General features: G+C 48.1%; 1 protein-coding gene and 1 non-coding gene across 2 annotated transcripts in view; both read right to left on the bottom strand.

Annotated features, from left to right (window-relative positions):
• The window catches only part of LOC144165211 (uncharacterized), a 159515-nt gene extending 142824 nt beyond the window's left edge, over positions 1 to 16691 (bottom strand). Inside the window, exon 1 of the mRNA XM_077695330.1 lies at positions 16444 to 16691. Within this exon, the coding sequence (XP_077551456.1) occupies positions 16444 to 16467 (24 nt within the window). The 5' untranslated portion in view covers positions 16468 to 16691. The remainder of the gene's footprint in view (positions 1 to 16443) is intronic.
• On the bottom strand, positions 8023 to 8094 carry Trnat-agu (transfer RNA threonine (anticodon AGU)). Its single transcript has one exon. It is a non-coding gene; the product is annotated as a tRNA-Thr (tRNA).
• Positions 16692 to 17147: the final 456 nt, after the last annotated feature.

Below are 17147 nucleotides of genomic sequence, written 5' to 3'. Positions count from 1 at the left end.
CCACTGACCCTCTAGCGAGTTCTCGTTAGCGTGCTGCTGCTTGCGGGCAGTGGGCACAGGCCTGAATCAGCACACCGTTGGCCTGGTGTGAACACTCTTTTTACGTTACAGGCATGAGTGAGGCAAGCTCCGAATATGAGGGAAAAGCGCCTGGCATTTGAGCGTCAGCGGTGACGAGGAGGGCGTCATCCACTGCGTAGGCCTCGGCTAGTGATTTCTACGATTCCAAGCCGTCATGGGAGGCTTGTCTCAGGCATTTTACAGGCGACAATATGGCAGAAGGGCGGTACGGCGATTGCTGAGATATCGAGATGGCCCATCCAACGATGCCGTCGGATGTCAAACATGTTGTTTTACAGAACCGAAACCGAAACTTGTTTGAATGATAACCTCGGACCTAGTCCAATCAAGGTGCATCTCCTCCTGTCGTCACAGCCTTTAGTTGGTGCGGCCGCCGTAACCGCGCATGACAGTTTTTCTTCTTTCGCGCTTTATGAAATAATGACCGACTTATCAACCGGAAAAAAAGATGAAAAGTGTGTTAATTTGAGCCGGTCTACGCCGTGCAAGCAAAACCGCGAGCTTGATAAATTCACTTCAGTGTCCCTTTAAGTTAGTCATGCTAGCGGGCAGCGGCCTGTTTCGGCCACATACTCTTTATCGCAGTTCGGAGGTATCGAATAAAATATGCCCTTATTACAATCAAGAAACTGCTTGTTGTGCTTTTTCAAGAAAGTGTGAGGTTCTTTCGCGCCTCCATTGCGAGTGCCTGTAGGCGGCGGGACACGGTGTAAATGTAAGGCATGACGACTGCCTCTTTACAGTGAAACTGCTCGCGTCTCGTTGGTGGGAAAATTTCGTGTCGCTGTGAGCGAACAACAAAGGCAAACAATTGAAGGCATGCGGCGTCTGTTCTTTTCAAATCGGGCATACAGTAGGAGCTCAGTATTGGTTTAAAAAACGCAGAAACAGCTCCAAAACCGCACCATGGATGATAAGGCGCCCGTGGACAATGTCAATCTCCACCCCCCCCTTTGTTCCTGGGAAGAGAATATTTGCAGCTTGTCTCAAAGAGGAGGGTTGACGTCATTATGCCTTAGGTAACGTGCCGCAGAGCCCCTCATAAACACGGAGCAAAAATATATGAGAAGAGAAACCGCCCAATGGTGCAAGCTGGGGCGATTGACCAGATAATGTCACTATGAAAACCAACGCAGACTACAAGCCTCTCGCTGCAACGGTGAGAGATAGAGTAGGGGCATCTGATGGATCAAATGATAGCGGCCGCAATTTATTTCAGGGATGTGCGGTGAAATAGGGATGGTGGCGGGACCCCGCAGTTTCTTCTCTAGTGACAAATCTTGTCCAAGCGATTGTGACGTTATTGGGCAGCATCGCTCCCACCAGACGTGATTGCCACCACAGCCGCTGCTGGCTCAGCGAGCGGTACGTAGGCAGCTTGGGCTGCCTGAGGCTACCCGGTGGGGGGTGGGGACGAGCCCAAGTCCGACTCGTGGTAATGCCCCCCCCCCCCCCAAGCTGCGTCGGCGTACCTCCCCAGAAGGGAAAAGGCGAACCTCTTCCGCGCCTCCGGGAAGATGTTCTCGGTTACTTTCACATTGATAATCTTCTTTTCCTGTTGAAATTTTGCACAGCTGCGGGACCATGCCGCGTGCGGCCCCTGACAGTTTGCACAGGTGAAGGGGTAGAGCCACAGTTTTCGGTGGGGTGGTCATGTGCGGCGCATTTCGCGCAGGTCGTTTTGCCGCGGCAAGAAGTTGTAGCGTGCCCGAACCGCTGGCACTTGTAGCAGCAGCGCGGGTTAGGTACATACGGACGAACACCGCACCTAATGAAACCAGTATTGATGTGATCGGGTAGTTTTCATCTGTTGAATGTCAAGAATATGTGCTTTGTTGGTACTTCAACATTGTCACGACGAATGGTGATTCTTCTGATAGCTGTAACGCCCTGATCATTCAAGCCTCCCAGGAAGTCGGCCTCTGTTTCACTTAGCAGATCTGGCTCAGATATCACACCCTGCGAGCTGTTGAGTCTGCGGTGGGGTATGACAGTGATGTCCAGATCTGCCATGCGGGTTTTGGTCAGGAGATTTGAGGCTTGCTGCTTCGTCTTGACTTCAACCAACACTTCCCCTATTTACAGGATGGCAAGTTGGGCGAGTTGGTGCTGATTCATCTCAAAAACAGGCGCGGAAAGACGTAGACTAAGAAAAGAATTACATGCGTCGTCCTGTAGCGCGTCGTCCTGTGTATTTCTCTTCTTAGTCTACGTCTTTCCGCTCCTGTTTTCGAGACTTCGCCTATTCGCAGTTTTTTTGCCTAGAAAGATTTTCCAATGATTCCTTCAAAAAACTTGAAGAAGAGGAATACAGACTGGGAGGAGACGGGTTTGGATTTATCTAATGATTCAAGAACCAAAAAACGGGGATAGTTGTCACGTTTCGGAATGTTGATGGTTGGTAGAGATGGGAAGAAAACTTCAGTGTGGCCCCTTTTCAGGGACCGGTCACGTTGATTTATTCATACGACTTAGGGAAAAGCAGGGGACGGGGTTACTTTCTTCGTCAGCCTTACCCTGATAGCTGAAGAGGTCCCGGAGCTCCATGCCTGGTAAGCAGACAGGGAGCCCATCCGCCGGAGCTTGACCTGGGCTCCGACGGCTACCGTTCGTGGTTTCTCACCCTCCACCTATAAACACGTCGCCACCGTTGGATACAGCTGGTGTTTGGGGGCTCGGTGTCCGCGGTGTCGCCAATACCGTCAACAAGATTACTCAAGGTGCCCCGTGCGGGGCGCAGTGTTCGCTACTCCACATTCGGTGACGGTGTCTCCTAAAACCGAGCTTATGTATACTCGGTCAAGCCTGCTCCATGTACGACCCCTCGTCACGTGTGCTGGACTGCCGATCCGTAAAGGAGTGCATATGCGTCAATTGAGTTTATGTAAAGGATTAGCTCCCTCGGTAATCCTCACGTTGCGAGGGTCCTGTTCTTTCTACCTGACTGTTCAAACAGAGTTGAAATCTCCTCGGCATATGATATATCGGCTCTTCCGAAAAAGCTGTTTTATTTCTTTGAAGAAACATTTTTCAGTGGATTGGTGTGGGGGAGCATAAAGGTTGGTTAGACGGAATCGGCCGCCATTTCAGTTTAAATCTAAGACTACTGTTTTGCCTTCTATGTCAAATGTAAAATGGCTACGTTCCAGAAGAGATAGGTCTAAGACAGGCAAAGTATTTCCCATCGTTCCCCATGTCTGACTTTTTTTGTTGGTGCTTGGTATGCGGTCTAGAGCCACGTAAATTCCATGTCCAGATGTTTAACATTGTTTTATAAAAGAATTAATGAGGTCGTGCACAAGTTCACGCTTTGACAGCGGCACCAATGACATTTGAAAGGTACAAACAGAACAATGACACACCGAACTATAACCAGAACGAAGCACACGCCGTCAGCAAAGTCAGCGCGCTCGTTAAGCAAACAACAAACATCGCAAAAAGAGAATAAAAGAAAACATTAAGGACATGCTGAGGCACAAGGGCCGAATCCAACTTATAGGGGGAGGAAAGAAGATGGCATTCGTTAGTTTGACAGTTGCACCCCGCGCCAGGCACATTGTATCCCACTCAACATTGGCGGGCACTCTTTCCAATCGGCTCTCTTCCAGGCACGGCGCTTCTTTGAAGCAGTCCCGTCACGGCAAAGAAAGTTTCTTGTTGCAATCGACAACAGTGCAAAACAAAACAACGAAGCGCTACCAGGAGGCGGGGAGACTTATACACGTGCTTATATGGGCCAGTCCTCTCTCCTGGGTGAGCTTTGTATCCCGTGTTGCTGATAAGTTCGGGTGTGGGCTCACATCAGGAAACAAAAAAATTGTGCCATTCCACTCTTTGAATAAGGATCAGCTGCGAAGCTGGACACAGACCACTGAGTGCACGAAAGAAAACACTTGTGTTCGCAATTTGCGATTGACCATATACTTCTTAGCCAATTAGGTGAACGACATGTGGAAGGACCCGAGGTTCAGTCTCGCGGACAAACTAATAGCTGTATGTATTACTTCCGCTTCGTAGGCATCTTACTGTTTCTGCAACAGAAAAATGCAGTCCGCTTGACCACTCAGGGGACACCGGAGAAGTCGCATTGGGCCATTTGACGTCCATGTTAGAACTCCCCGCCGGCACAACGGACATATGAATAAGTGCATGAAACCTGTAGCTTCGCGTTCACGCCTTTTCCCCCAACCCCACATCTCATTCACGCGGGTAAACGGGTATGTGTAAACAGAAAACGGCTTAGAAATGACAGAAACCACCGAACATATCGCTCTAAAAGCCCTTTAAGCTGAACAAGCAAAACTGCCTAACGTCGGCTTTCCAAGGTGGCAAGTTGAGTTCATCCGGAGGGCTTCGCAGCTACTCGATGAGGTAGAACTGCAGGGCGCAGCTGTAGCGGAAGCGGTTTTCTATTGTTTTTCCGCCTATTCGCGCTTCTGTTCGGGCCTACGCTTCGTCAATTCCCCCTCTTCCTCCAAGTGAACGACGTGCGTCCGTTCCATAGTGAGTTAAAGATGCAAATTCTCCAGATTTATTCTAGCGGACAAACATGCGACTTTCCGTTTCTCTCCCCCGTCGTATACCACTTACTGTCTGTGTAACACACCAACCCAGACCAAAACAGCTCGATTACAGAGGACAGCTGACAGGACGCATTGAGCCATGATATTGCCAGTACCGAACAGGTACTCGCCAAAGAGGTACAAACAATAGGTAAAAACAAATGACGTTTCGGGGCCCGTAGGGGTCCTTTGTTCACATATGAAACGAAAAGTGGCGCGGCCGTATTCATACATGCGTGCAACGTTGCAAAGCGCGTACGTATAACTTAGGCTTTGGCCCAAGTGTCCAATTAAGAGCGTGCGGCGTTGTTTGAATGTGGAATGATTCTCGGAGTAGGCGCGGTGATAATATTTTCTCGGTGGCAATGATCCTGGCCGAGTCCCAAGCGATGACATGACCGGTTACGTTGCGGCGTTCTCCAAGCCGGGTGATGCCGTTAGCAGCGCTATTTTTGCGCTCCTTTAGTCGCCTCTTGAAGTTTACCGTTGCACCAATGTAGGCTGCGCCGCAAGTCGCACGGGATTTTATAGATCACGCCGGGGTATTTTTCACGGTGGAGCGCATCTTTGGCGTGTGCAAGTTTCTGTCGGGTCTTGTTTGTAGGCACGGGGCAAAATTGGACGTCGCAGTCATTGAGTATTCCTGATAGCATTTCGCTTACACCGACAGCGTAAGGAATGGCGGCGCGCTTCCGCTCCTTTCTCGGGGATGTGGGTGGATTTGCAGATCTGCGTTGCTGAGCGCCTACAATTTTTCTGGGGTATCGACTGCTTGCGAGGTCCTTTCCCATCTTCTTTTCCTATGACTTCCGCGCCTTGGTACAAGAGCACAGGAGCTGCACGCGTGAGAAGAGTACCGAGGCCACAGAGCGCTAGTGTCCGACCGGGTGCGCCGAAGCGAAATCCAGGTTTCGACCGATATGCGTGGGCTTCCGGCAGACCGTCGTCACGAAGCCTGTAGTCTTGCGCCGTACTTCAACATCAAGAAAATCGCTGCGGCCGTCAACCTCCTCTTCCATCGTGAAATGTATCGTTGGCTGGACGGTGTTCAGGTGTTGCAAAAGTGCTGGCGAGTCTTTCCGCTTTATATAACACAGAAACAGTCATCCACGTAGCGTGCGAATATTTGGGGACGATGAGTAAACAAGCTTAGAATGGTCCTCTTGATGGCTTCCAAAGCGAGGATTGCGTACGTCACCAATATTCAAGCACCAATCGCAGTACCAAACACATGCCTGTAAAATTCGTCGTTAAAAACGAAATACGTGCTCCGTATGTAGAAGCTCAAGAGGCGGCAGAGGTCGGCAACTTTAATCGGAGTGCGGTTGGCGAGTGTCTCGTCGTTTTCGAGCACCTTCTCACACCACTGGACCGCGAAGTCCACAGGAACAGAAGTAAACATACATGTAACGTCGAATGACAGCATTACGTCATCGTCCTGGGTGTTGATGTCGTGTAGCATCATTACAAATATTTATATAGATATGTATATATATATATATATATATATATATATATATATATGCAAGAAAAGAAAACTTCGAACAAGGTAGAAGAACGAGTGTTGCCAACGTTTCAGCAAAGAGACAAAGGGGCAAGTTTCTTTGCTGAAACGTTGGTAACAATCGTGCTTCTACCTTGTTCGAAGTTTTCTTGTGTTTTCTCTATAGTTGCAAGAAACAGTTTCTTAGACACGGGTCAAATTTATGAAAAAAAAAGTGGACACACGTCGAAAAGGAAATGATTTTTAACGTTTTGGCCGGGGGACTGGGCATATACAGATATATATATATATATACACACAGAAAGATAGGTCAGCAGTCTACACCGCCAAAGGAGGCATAGGGGTGTGGTTAGGCTCTTTTCTTTTTCACTACAGTTAATTAAGTAAACATTTTTTTTATTACACAGAAGAAAGAAAGAAAGAAAAACACGCGCCCAGAGTGGGGACCGAACTCACGCATTTCGATTACATGTCGAATGCCTTACAAATTCGGCTATCTGGGCGACTGTGTTCTCCTTCACTTTTTGGGCTACGTATTTATATTTACTAGAAGTGTATCTGACGCTTGAGGGTGGTAGCCAGCGCCACTCTGACTACACGGGGAGAAGGAGACCTTCTTTTCAACCCCCGGGGCGTGACTCGAACGTCTACAGCCTGTCATGAGCGGGTTACTGGCGGGAAGCCCTCTTATGCTACCTAGGCAGCAAGGCTGCCGGAACCCAGACCCTCGCTAGGCTTTCGCAGAATAATATAGTAAGGAAATGAGGGGCTCGTTGAGGAAATACAGAAAGATAGGTCAGCAGTCTACAACGCCAAAGGAGGCATAGGGGTGTGGTTAGGGTCTTTTCTTTTTCACTACAGTTAATTAAGTAAACATTTTTTTATTACACACAAGAAAGAAAGAAAGAAAAACACGCGCCCAGAGTGGGGACCGAACCCACGCCTTTCGATTACATGTCGAATGCCTTACCAATTCGGCTATCTTGGCGACTGTGTTCTCCTTCACTTTCTGGGCTATTTATATTTACTAGAAGTGTATCTGACGCTTGAGGGTGGTAGCCAGCGCCACTCTGACTACACGGGGAGAAGGGGACCTTCTTTTCAACCCCCGGGGCGTGACTCGAACGTCTACAGCCTGTCATGAGCGGGTTACTGGTGGGAAGCCCTCTTATGCTACCTAGGCATCAAGGCTGCGGAACCGAGACCCTCGCTAGGCTGTCGCAGAATAATATAGTAAGGAAATGAGGGGCTCGTTGAGGAAATACAGAAAGATAGGTCAGCAGTCTACAACGCCAAAGGAGGCATAGGGGTGTGGTTAGGCTCTTTTCTTTTTCACTACAGTTACTTAAGTAAACATTGTTTTATTACACAGAAGAAAGAAAGAAAGAAAAACACGCGCCCAGAGTGGGGACCGAACCCACGCCTTTCGATTACATGTCGAATGCCTTACCAATTCGGCTATCTGGGCGACTGTGTTGTCCTTCACTTTCTGGGCTATTTATATTTACTAGAAGTGTATCTGACGCTTGAGGGTGTAGCCAGCGCCACTCTGACTACACGGGGAGAAGGGGACCTTCTTTTCAACCCCCGGGGCGTGACTCGAACGTCTACAGCCTGTCATGAGCGGGTTACTGGCGGGAAGCCCTCTTATGCTACCTAGGCATCAAGGCTGCTGGAACCGAGACCCTCGCTAGGCTTTCGCAGAATAATATAGTAAGGAAATGAGGGGCTCGTTGAGGAAATACAGAAAGATAGGTCAGCAGTCTACAACGCCAAAGGAGGCATAGGGGTGTGGTTAGGCTCTTTTCTTTTTCACTACAGTTAATTAAGTAAACATTTTTTATTACACAGAAGAAAGAAAGAAAGAAAAACACGCGCCCAGAGTGGGGACCGAACCCACGCCTTTCGATTACTTGTCGAATGCCTTACCAATTCGGCTATCTGGGCGACTCAAGCGTCAGATACACTTCTAGTAAATATAAATAGCCCAGAAAGTGAAGGAGAACACAGTCGCCCAGATAGCCGAATTGGTAAGGCATTCGACATGTAATCGAAAGGCGTGGGTTCGGTCCCCACTCTGGGTGCGTGTTTTTCTTTCTTTCTTCTGTGTAATAAAAAAATGTTTACTTAATTAACTGTAGTGAAAAAGAAAAGAGCCTACCACACCCCTATGCCTCCTTTGGCGTTGTAGACTGCTGACCTATCTTTCGGTATTTCCTCAACCAGCCCCTCATTTCCTTACTATATTATTCTGCGAAAGCCTTGATGCCTTGATTCCTCCGAAAGCCTTGATTCCGGCAGCCTTGATGCCTAGGTAGCATAAGAGGGCTTCCCGCCAGTAACCCGCTCATGACAGGCTGTAGACGTTCGAGTCACGCCCCGGGGGTTGAAAAGAAGGTCCCCTTCTCCACGTGTAGTCAGAGTGGCGCTGGCTACCACCCTCAAGCGTCAGATACACTTCTAGTAAATATAAATAGCCCAGAAAGTGAAGGAGAACACAGTCGCCCAGATAGCTGAATTGGTAAGGCATTCGACATGTAATCGAAAGGCGTGGGTTCGGTCCCACTCTTGGCGCGGGTTTTTCTTTCTTTCTTTCTTCTATGTAATAAAAAAATGTTTACTTAATTAACTGTAGTGAAAAAGAAAAGAGCCTAACCACACCCCTATGCCTCCTTTGGCGTTGTAGACTGCTGACCTATCTGTCTGTATTACCTCAACGAGCCCCTCATTTCCTTACTATATTATTCTGCGAAAGCCTAGCGAGGGTCTCGGTTCCGGCAGCCTTGATACCTAGGTAGCATAAGAGGGCTTCCCGCCAGTAACCCGCTCATGACAGGCTGTAGACGTTCGAGTCACGCCCCGGTGGTTGAAACGAAGGTCCCCTTCTCCCCGTGTAGTCAGAGTGGCGCTGGCTACCACCCTCAAGCGTCAGATACACTTCTAGTAAATATAAATAGCCCAGAAAGTGAAGGAGAACACAGTCGCCCAGATAGCCGAATTGGTAAGGCATTCGACATGTAATCGAAAGGCGTGGGTTCCGTCCCCACTCTGGGCGCGTGTTTTTCTTTCTTTCTTCTGTGTAATAAAAAAATGTTTACTTAATTAACTGTAGTGAAAAAGAAAAGAGCCTACCACACCCCTATGCCTCCTTTGGCGTTGTAGACTGCTGACCTATCTTTCTGTATTTCCTCAACCAGCCCCTCATTTCCTTACTATATTATTCTGCGAAAGCCTAGCGAGGATCTCGGTTCCGGCAGCCTTGATGCCTAGGTAGCATAAGAGGGCTTCCCGCCAGTAACCCGCTCATGACAGGCTGTAGACGTTCGAGTCACGCCCCGGGGGTTGAAAAGAAGGTCCCCTTCTCCCCGTGTAGTGAGAGTGGCGCTGGCTACCACCCTCAAGCGTCAGATACACTTCTAGTAAATATAAATAGCCCAGAAAGTGAAGGAGAACACAGTCGCCCAGATAGCCGAATTGGTAAGGCATTCGGCATGTAATCGAAAGGCGTGGGTTCGGTCCCCACTCTGGGCGCGTGTTTTTCTTTCTTTCTTTCTTCTGTGTAATAAAAAAATGTTTACTTAATTAACTGTAGTGAAAAAGAAAAGAGCCTAACCACACCCCTATGCCTCCTTTGGCGTTGTAGACTGCTGACCTATCTTTCTGTATTTCCTCAACGAGCCCCTCATTTCCTTACTATATTATTCTGCGAAAGCCTAGCGAGGGTCTCGGTTCCGGCAGCCTTGATGCCTAGGTAGCATAAGAGGGCTTCCCGCCAGTAACCCGCTCATGACAGGCTGTAGACGTTCGAGTCACGCCCCGGGGGTTGAAAAGAAGGTCCCCTTCTCCCCGTGTAGTCAGAGTGGCGCTGGCTACCACCCTCAAGCGTCAGATACACTTCTAGTAAATATAAATAGCCCAGAAAGTGAAGGAGAACACAGTCGCCCAGATAGCCGAATTGGTAAGGCATTCGACATGTAATCGAAAGGCGTGGGTTCGGTCCCCACTCTGGGCGCGTGTTTTTCTTTCTTTCTTTCTTCTGTGTAATAAAAAAATGTTTACTTAATTAACTGTAGTGAAAAAGAAAAGAGCCTAACCACACCCCTATGCCTCCTTTGGCGTTGTAGACTGCTGACCTATCCTTCTGTATTTCCTCAACGAGCCCCTCATTTCCTTACTATATTATTCTGCGAAAACCTAGCGAGGGTCTCGGTTCCGGCAGCCTTGATGCCTAGGTAGCATAAGAGGGCTTCCCGCCAGTAACCCGCTCATGACAGGCTGTAGACGTTCGAGTCACGCCCCGGGGGTTGAAAAGAAGGTCCCCTTCTCCCCGTGTAGTCAGAGTGGCGCTGGCTACCACCCTCAAGCGTCAGATACACTTCTAGTAAATATAAATAGCCCAGAAAGTGAAGGAGAACACAGTCGCCCAGATAGCCGAATTAATAAGGCATTCGACATGTAATCGAAAGGCGTGGGTTCGGTCCCCACTCTGGGCGCGTGTTTTTCTTTCTTTCTGTCTTTCTTATATATATATATATATATATATATATATATATAGAGAGAGAGAGAGAGAGAGAGAGATAGAGAGAGAGAGATTGATTGATTGATTGTGGGGTTTAACGCGTCGATGCAACGCAGGCGATGAAGCGCGCTGTAGTGGAGGGCTCCGAATTAATTTTGACCACCTGGGGATCTTTATCGTGCGCCGAAATCTCGTACACACGGGCGTTTTTGCTTTTCGCCTCCATCAGAAAAGCGGCCGCCGCGGCCGGGAATCGAACCCGCGACCTCGTGCTCGAGAGAGAGAGAAATTTATGTGTGTGTATATATATGTTCATATGTGTGTACATGCGTGTATCTAGTAAAGTTGATGACGGCTGATCTTATTGAGAGGGCTTAATATTTAGAAGTGCGTAGATACAAATCTCGCGAGCTAGAAGTTACTTCTAGGGTCCCCCGGGGGTTAGTCTTGGGTACTGTTTTTTTTCTGGTGTAGATGACATTGCTTATGACGCCAAACCAACTCATATTCTAACTGAGCCATCCCCAAACATCTCAAACTCATTCCCAATCAACGCCACCCCAACGCGTAACCCAACCGAAACCAAATCCCAGTCAAGCCATTGGCTGAGCGTACCCAATGGTAAAACACAACCATACTACGCACACACCACATAAAGAATCACCTTTCATCAGGTAAACACCTCATGACATACATATTCAATACCGCGGGTGTATCTGCTGTCACGCTATAGTTCTCATGAACTTTCAAATCAGTCGCTCATCTCCGGCATGCAGCACGGCCTAAAGGCAGAGTCTGTGACAACAGCACTGCAGTAAACAGGGACATGAGTCTGCAGCGTGCCTATTTCAAATTAGGCGATCATCTCGCGTCGTGCTGTGCGGCCTAGTAACGGCGGCGTCCGTTCCAACAATACAGCGCACCGATCACCTCCACCGCTTAGCATATGAATGCTGTGTCCGAATAGCTGCACTGTTGGGAAGGTGTCTTTTTCTGGGACTTTCTTCAGAGGAGTTTGCGCAAAGAGCTCCCTCTGATCCCACACGGAATTCGTTACCTGGCAGTCGATGACGATGAAGGTATGCCGTTTTACATGATAATGTTGTTGGGCCTCCACAGTATTTGGTGAGAACGCTAGGCTTATGTTTACAGCGATGTAGGCGCTCGGTTGACGCGGGTGTATTTCGGTAGATATTTGATGGTATATAAAAAGAGCATAAATTGCAGGAATACGTGCTGGAATGGCTTTCACGTTTCGATTCACGGGTGGTGTTAAAACCTTTTAAAGTGACAACGCCTGCCGTGGTCGGGTTGTTAGCGTTTTTTCAGTTTGGTGTCATACATGTGTTGAACCCTGCATGTGTTTTGTTGTAAAGTTGAAGCCTGGAAAACACAAAAATGAAGAAGAGAATGGCGCGATCGGATACACGTCGGCTTCATAACACGGTGGACTCAGGTTCGATTCCCATCACTGGAATTGTTTTTTTGGGGGGCGCTTGCGATTTTGGAACACCATCACGAGCTTCCATGACACAGGTGAGTCAACACTAGTTTTACTTGACCGCCAATATAACACGGTTAAGTACATCCCCGAGTGCACGATCGGTTTTATATTTTTTTCGGGAGGTTTGTTTCCCCACTGCATCTTGGGGTGCTTCCCGCTCAGTTGCATCATTCGGAAAGCTCACAACGTGGTGGAGCAACTACGACTACACAGATCTACTGTCAGATTCAAACATCTTGGAGCGCACAACACTGCAGTAGAGCTAGTACAAGCGCATCTTTCTGCTCAAGCATCCCGTCTAGCGACTACCGCTACAGCATTCCGAATTCTTGACAGACATCTCCTTAATATCCTTGCAGGTTTAGACCGGACACTTTCCATTTCGCATGCCATCCACGCGCAACTCATAGCTTGGCCACTGCCCTGTAATTTTCATGAAACATAACGCGGGCCGAGCAGCAGAGGGCACGAGCACTGTAGAGGCGTCTTCTAATCCGCCCAGGTGTCCACTAAGTGGAAATAGCCGAATACCGCCGCCATGGCTGTGATTAATAGGCCAGACACCCCTCCCATCAACTCCCTCGCGCTGACCACCCGTCATCGCGGAAAAGGGGGGGAAACAGCAATAGCGCTAGACCTGTCCCAAAGGCCGACCCCGCGATTATCATCTCAAATTCTGAAATGGCTATTTTGCTCGTGGCCTTATCCCTCACTCGCCCTCAAAATTCTGGATCAAAATACCCCAACCACCCCAGTAGAACTAATTGGGACAGTGGCTCATGCCGGCCCCGTGGGAAACCAGGCAACCCACGTTGACGCTCGAGGACTTACAATGCGAGCGGGCCCCATCATTGTTTCCCACCAGGTCTATCAGGGACCGATTGATCACTTACCACGCCACTGTCAGTCGATACCACCCGACCCGTCACAAATATTCTGCTGCCCATTCTCAACTCACCCACGCGCAGCAACGCACATGACGACTCCTCCAGACTCCCACTCTCCCTTGCCGAGCGGTACTTCACCACGTCCACTCCTTCCTTTACCCCTCCCCCAATTGTCCTGCCTGTGGCAACGCTCCACTGTACCCCACTCAATGCGGGGCTGCCCTATTGACCCTTTCCCTCTAATTTCATCTGACGAGAGGTGGGAGGGGGCGCTGGGTAGCTCTGATCTGGGGACCCAACTCTCACTCGTGGACAGGGCTACGGTAATTATTTATTTATTTAAAATTCCTTACAGGCTTCTTTACAGGGCATTGAGTAAGGGGGGTAATTGGTGAAGTGTTACAGATCATAAAAAATAAGTCACGCGGTACAAATCATAGCAGCACAATGAATTGCGACGAGGTTTGCAATATAAGTTGGCGTTAGCAGACAATAACAAGAAAAAAGAAAAAGCGATTGCGTAGTGCACACACGGCGCAGTGAACCGAATGCAATTATTATAGTATATGAGGGCGACATCAATTAAAGATAGCTGACTTTTCCTACCCGACGCGCACTAATGAGAGCTCATAGTTAGCAGAACACACAATAGAAAAAACACCAGAAAAAATGGAGAACCTATGCCAATACGCAGAAAACATTTCCAGTATGCAACATTCATAATCGGGCACAAAATGCGACACTGAAAAAAGAAAAGAAAAAAGACAAGAAAGCACCTGCTGTGTTACAGAGACGACAGGTGCTGTGGTCTTCAAGTACATTTGTTAGAGATACACAGGGGGGATACAGGGCATGACAAAAAAAAGAAAAAAAAATGTGCAGAACAGTGGTAAGACCTTATCGCGAAAAGAGACTAAGCAGCAACTGACGGAAAGAATTATTGTCTGATACAGATGCGATGTTACCTGGAAGACCATTGCACAAATGTATGGCGCGAGGAAGAGCAGATGAGTTGAACGGATCAGTTGCCCCGTATAATCGCGTGAAACTGAAGTGATCATGCAACCTACGTGAAGTAATGGAAGGAACATCAAGGTGAAGTGGGAAGGGTCAGTTGGTGTACACTTATTTGTGAAAGAGGCAAAGAAGGGAAATGTCATGGCGAGTGCTCAGGGGTTGAAGCGAAAGGTTGTGCTCAATTTGCGCTAAGCTGCTGTGATAGTCATGGTTGCGTGAAATGAAGCGGGCCGCCCTATTCTGAATCGCTTCAAGCATGTTAATTAAGTAGTTGTGATAAGGGGACCAGATAGGAGCGGCAAATTTAAGCTGTGGTCGGACAAAGGTTTGATAGGCTAGTTGACGGACGTGGGCGGGACAGCTATGTAAATTACGGCGTCGATATCCTAAAGACTTGGAAGCTTTCGCGCTAATGGTGGTGATGGGGTGAGACCATGAGAGATTGGGTGTGAAATGGACTCCAAGGTACTTAGAGGAAGGTGCCTGTGACAGTGCGGAATTATTGATAGTGTAGCGCAAGGTGTAAACGTTTTGCTTGCGCGTAAAGGAAATTATTTTACATTTTTCCGTGGTCAGTGACAATAACCATTTGTTACACCAGTCATTAATGCGGTAAAGGTCGCTTTGTAGAGTTAAGTGGTCGTCGGGGGATGATATAGGACGATATATTATGCAATGGTCTGCGAAAATTCGCATGCAGGATGAAATGTTAATTAGAAGATCATTTATATAGATTAGGAACAATAGGGTACCGAGGACGCACCCTTGTGGTCCGCCAGAGGTTACGTGGGAAGGAGAGGAAGGGGAATTGTTAATTACAGAAAACTGCTGACGAAGTGAAAGAAAGTTACGAAGCCAAGATAGGGTTAGAGAGTCTATTCATAGGGCAGATAATTTGGAAACCAGACGGCAATGGGCTACAGGATCTAAAGCTTTATAAAAATCGAGAAAGATACAGTCAGTCTGAATGTTACTGTTCATATTGGAATGCAGCTCAGTTGTTAGTTCTAGCAGCTGTGTTTCGCAAAAAAACCCCTTTCGGAATCCGTGTTGGTACTGAAAGAAGAAATTGTTTGATTCTAACTGTTGGAAAACATGTGAAGCGATTATGTGTTCAAGAGGTTTGCAGCATATACATGTAAGAGAAATTGGAGGGTAACTTTGGGGTGAATGCTTATTGCCGGCTTTAAACACAGGCACTATTTTACCAATTTTTCATTCAGAAGGGAGTTGACCTGTCGCTAAAGATTGCATGAAAAGGTGATACAAAATGTTAACAGAAACGGAGGAGGTGTTTTTAAGAATTTTAGAATTGATGTTGTCAATGCCGGCTGAAGTGGATAGCTTGAGGTTATTAACTAGAAGAGCACTACCCTCGGCAGTAATTTCTATTGGTTCCATGTATGCAATGTCAAGTTCGGGAACGTATGGTATGTCGGAATGGTCTTCCAGGGTGAAAACTGATGAAAAACATGCGTTAAGTGCTGATGTGCAATGACTATCTGAAAAGGGCACATGGTCGTCATCTAGCAAGAATATATGTTGGCCATTTTGTTCAGGAGATACAAGCGCCCAGAACTTCTTAGAATTTCATTTCAAGAGGGAAGGTAGATCGACAGAGTAATATTTTGTTTAGCAGATTTTACGGCCGAACAGTAGTTTTTCATAAAGTTTTTTATGCCTGCCACGCAGAGGGCGTGTCATGGCGTTTAGTAGTCGCCGGCAGGATGGATATGCGCCCACCCTGACCCCTTAAACGTACTGCAGCTAATAAAGCTTGCTCTCTCTCCCCAGTCAAGGGGGTGTCAGACATAAATATGTCATAGTGGCGCGTGTAGCCGCGTCGGAAGATAATGGCCTTTTGGCTAAACGAGGTTATAGTTCTTTCGAAGACAGTAATTGTGTCGGACTTTGTCCGCACCTATCACAGGCACAATTTGTGGGCAGCACTGTGGAAGCTAGAGAGGTCTCAGTTGAACACTGTTGAACTCACCGGGACATTCTGTGAACATGGCCGTACCGAGGCGGTTAAGTGGCCACCCGGAAGATTGAAATATCCTTGCAGGACCACACACACGGTTGTGGTACCTCTTCAGCGGGCTTCTATAGAAATTTCCAGCGAGTTAGGCGTGGGGTACCTGAGAGCTGTGTATCCTTGATACTGGGCTCGCTGCCTGTTCAATGTGCTGTGGGGACGACGGTTGTTTGCTTAGAGAGTTTACAAAAAATGGTGTTGAATAAGAAACTGCAACAAAATGTACTTAAACAGTGTCGTTGAAAATGGCGCTACGCTTGGAACAGACCACGGCCACACAACACACGCGCACTTCGAGTTTCCAGCGTAAAGTCAATTCACAGGCGTCACTTACCGGGCTCCAACTTCCGGTGCCCATTTGCTGGCTGTTCCGTTAGCGCGCCAGTAGTCTATGCCGGCCAGTGCTTACAATGAGCCCATCTTCAACCTGAAGTGCTGAACGAGACTCCGAGTGACGCCTTGCTGTCAAGTTTAGATGGTGTGCATGCCAGAAGCTCGTGAGCGAGCACCTGGCGCGCTTGAAAAACACGAGACAATGGCCCCATGCGGGTTTCGCCAATTGTCGGCGGAGCACTTACAGCGAATTCGTTTACAGCTGCACGATAAAATGTTCACGGCATTGTCATCCTGCTCTCCTAGCTGTTGGCGCCGCTGTGAACAAAGACCCCTGAGCGTGTCTTCTGGGCGTGTCTCCTCCAGTCGGGAGCATTCATTGCACTGCAAGGTTTGAGTTGAAATCTATTTTAGTACGCGCAGCAAGACTACCCCTGCCACGGAATAGACTAGCAATCCCGCTTTTTGTGCCTACATGCGCTTATGTATTTTCACTTTATTGGTTAACTCTCAGCGCAGTGACGCGCTACCGATTGCGGAACCTATGCAGACAGCAACAAGCACGTGACATAAGGTTGCTATAAATGGCTGATTCCCACTCCGAGTGAGCAGCTTCAATGATCAAGAAAACAGTTGCTGACAGGCGACTGCACAGCGAACGGTCCTCTCCCTTGCGCGCTGGCTTTACCAGGGCGATCACTGCAT

Source organism: Haemaphysalis longicornis, unplaced genomic scaffold, assembly GCF_048455015.1.
Source record: "Haemaphysalis longicornis isolate Haplotype H1 unplaced genomic scaffold, Haemaphysalis longicornis Haplotype H1 scaffold_14, whole genome shotgun sequence".
NCBI lineage: Eukaryota > Metazoa > Arthropoda > Arachnida > Ixodida > Ixodidae > Haemaphysalis > Haemaphysalis longicornis.
Note: the sequence above shows the minus strand (reverse complement) of the source record. Positions and strands in the feature narration are given on the sequence as shown.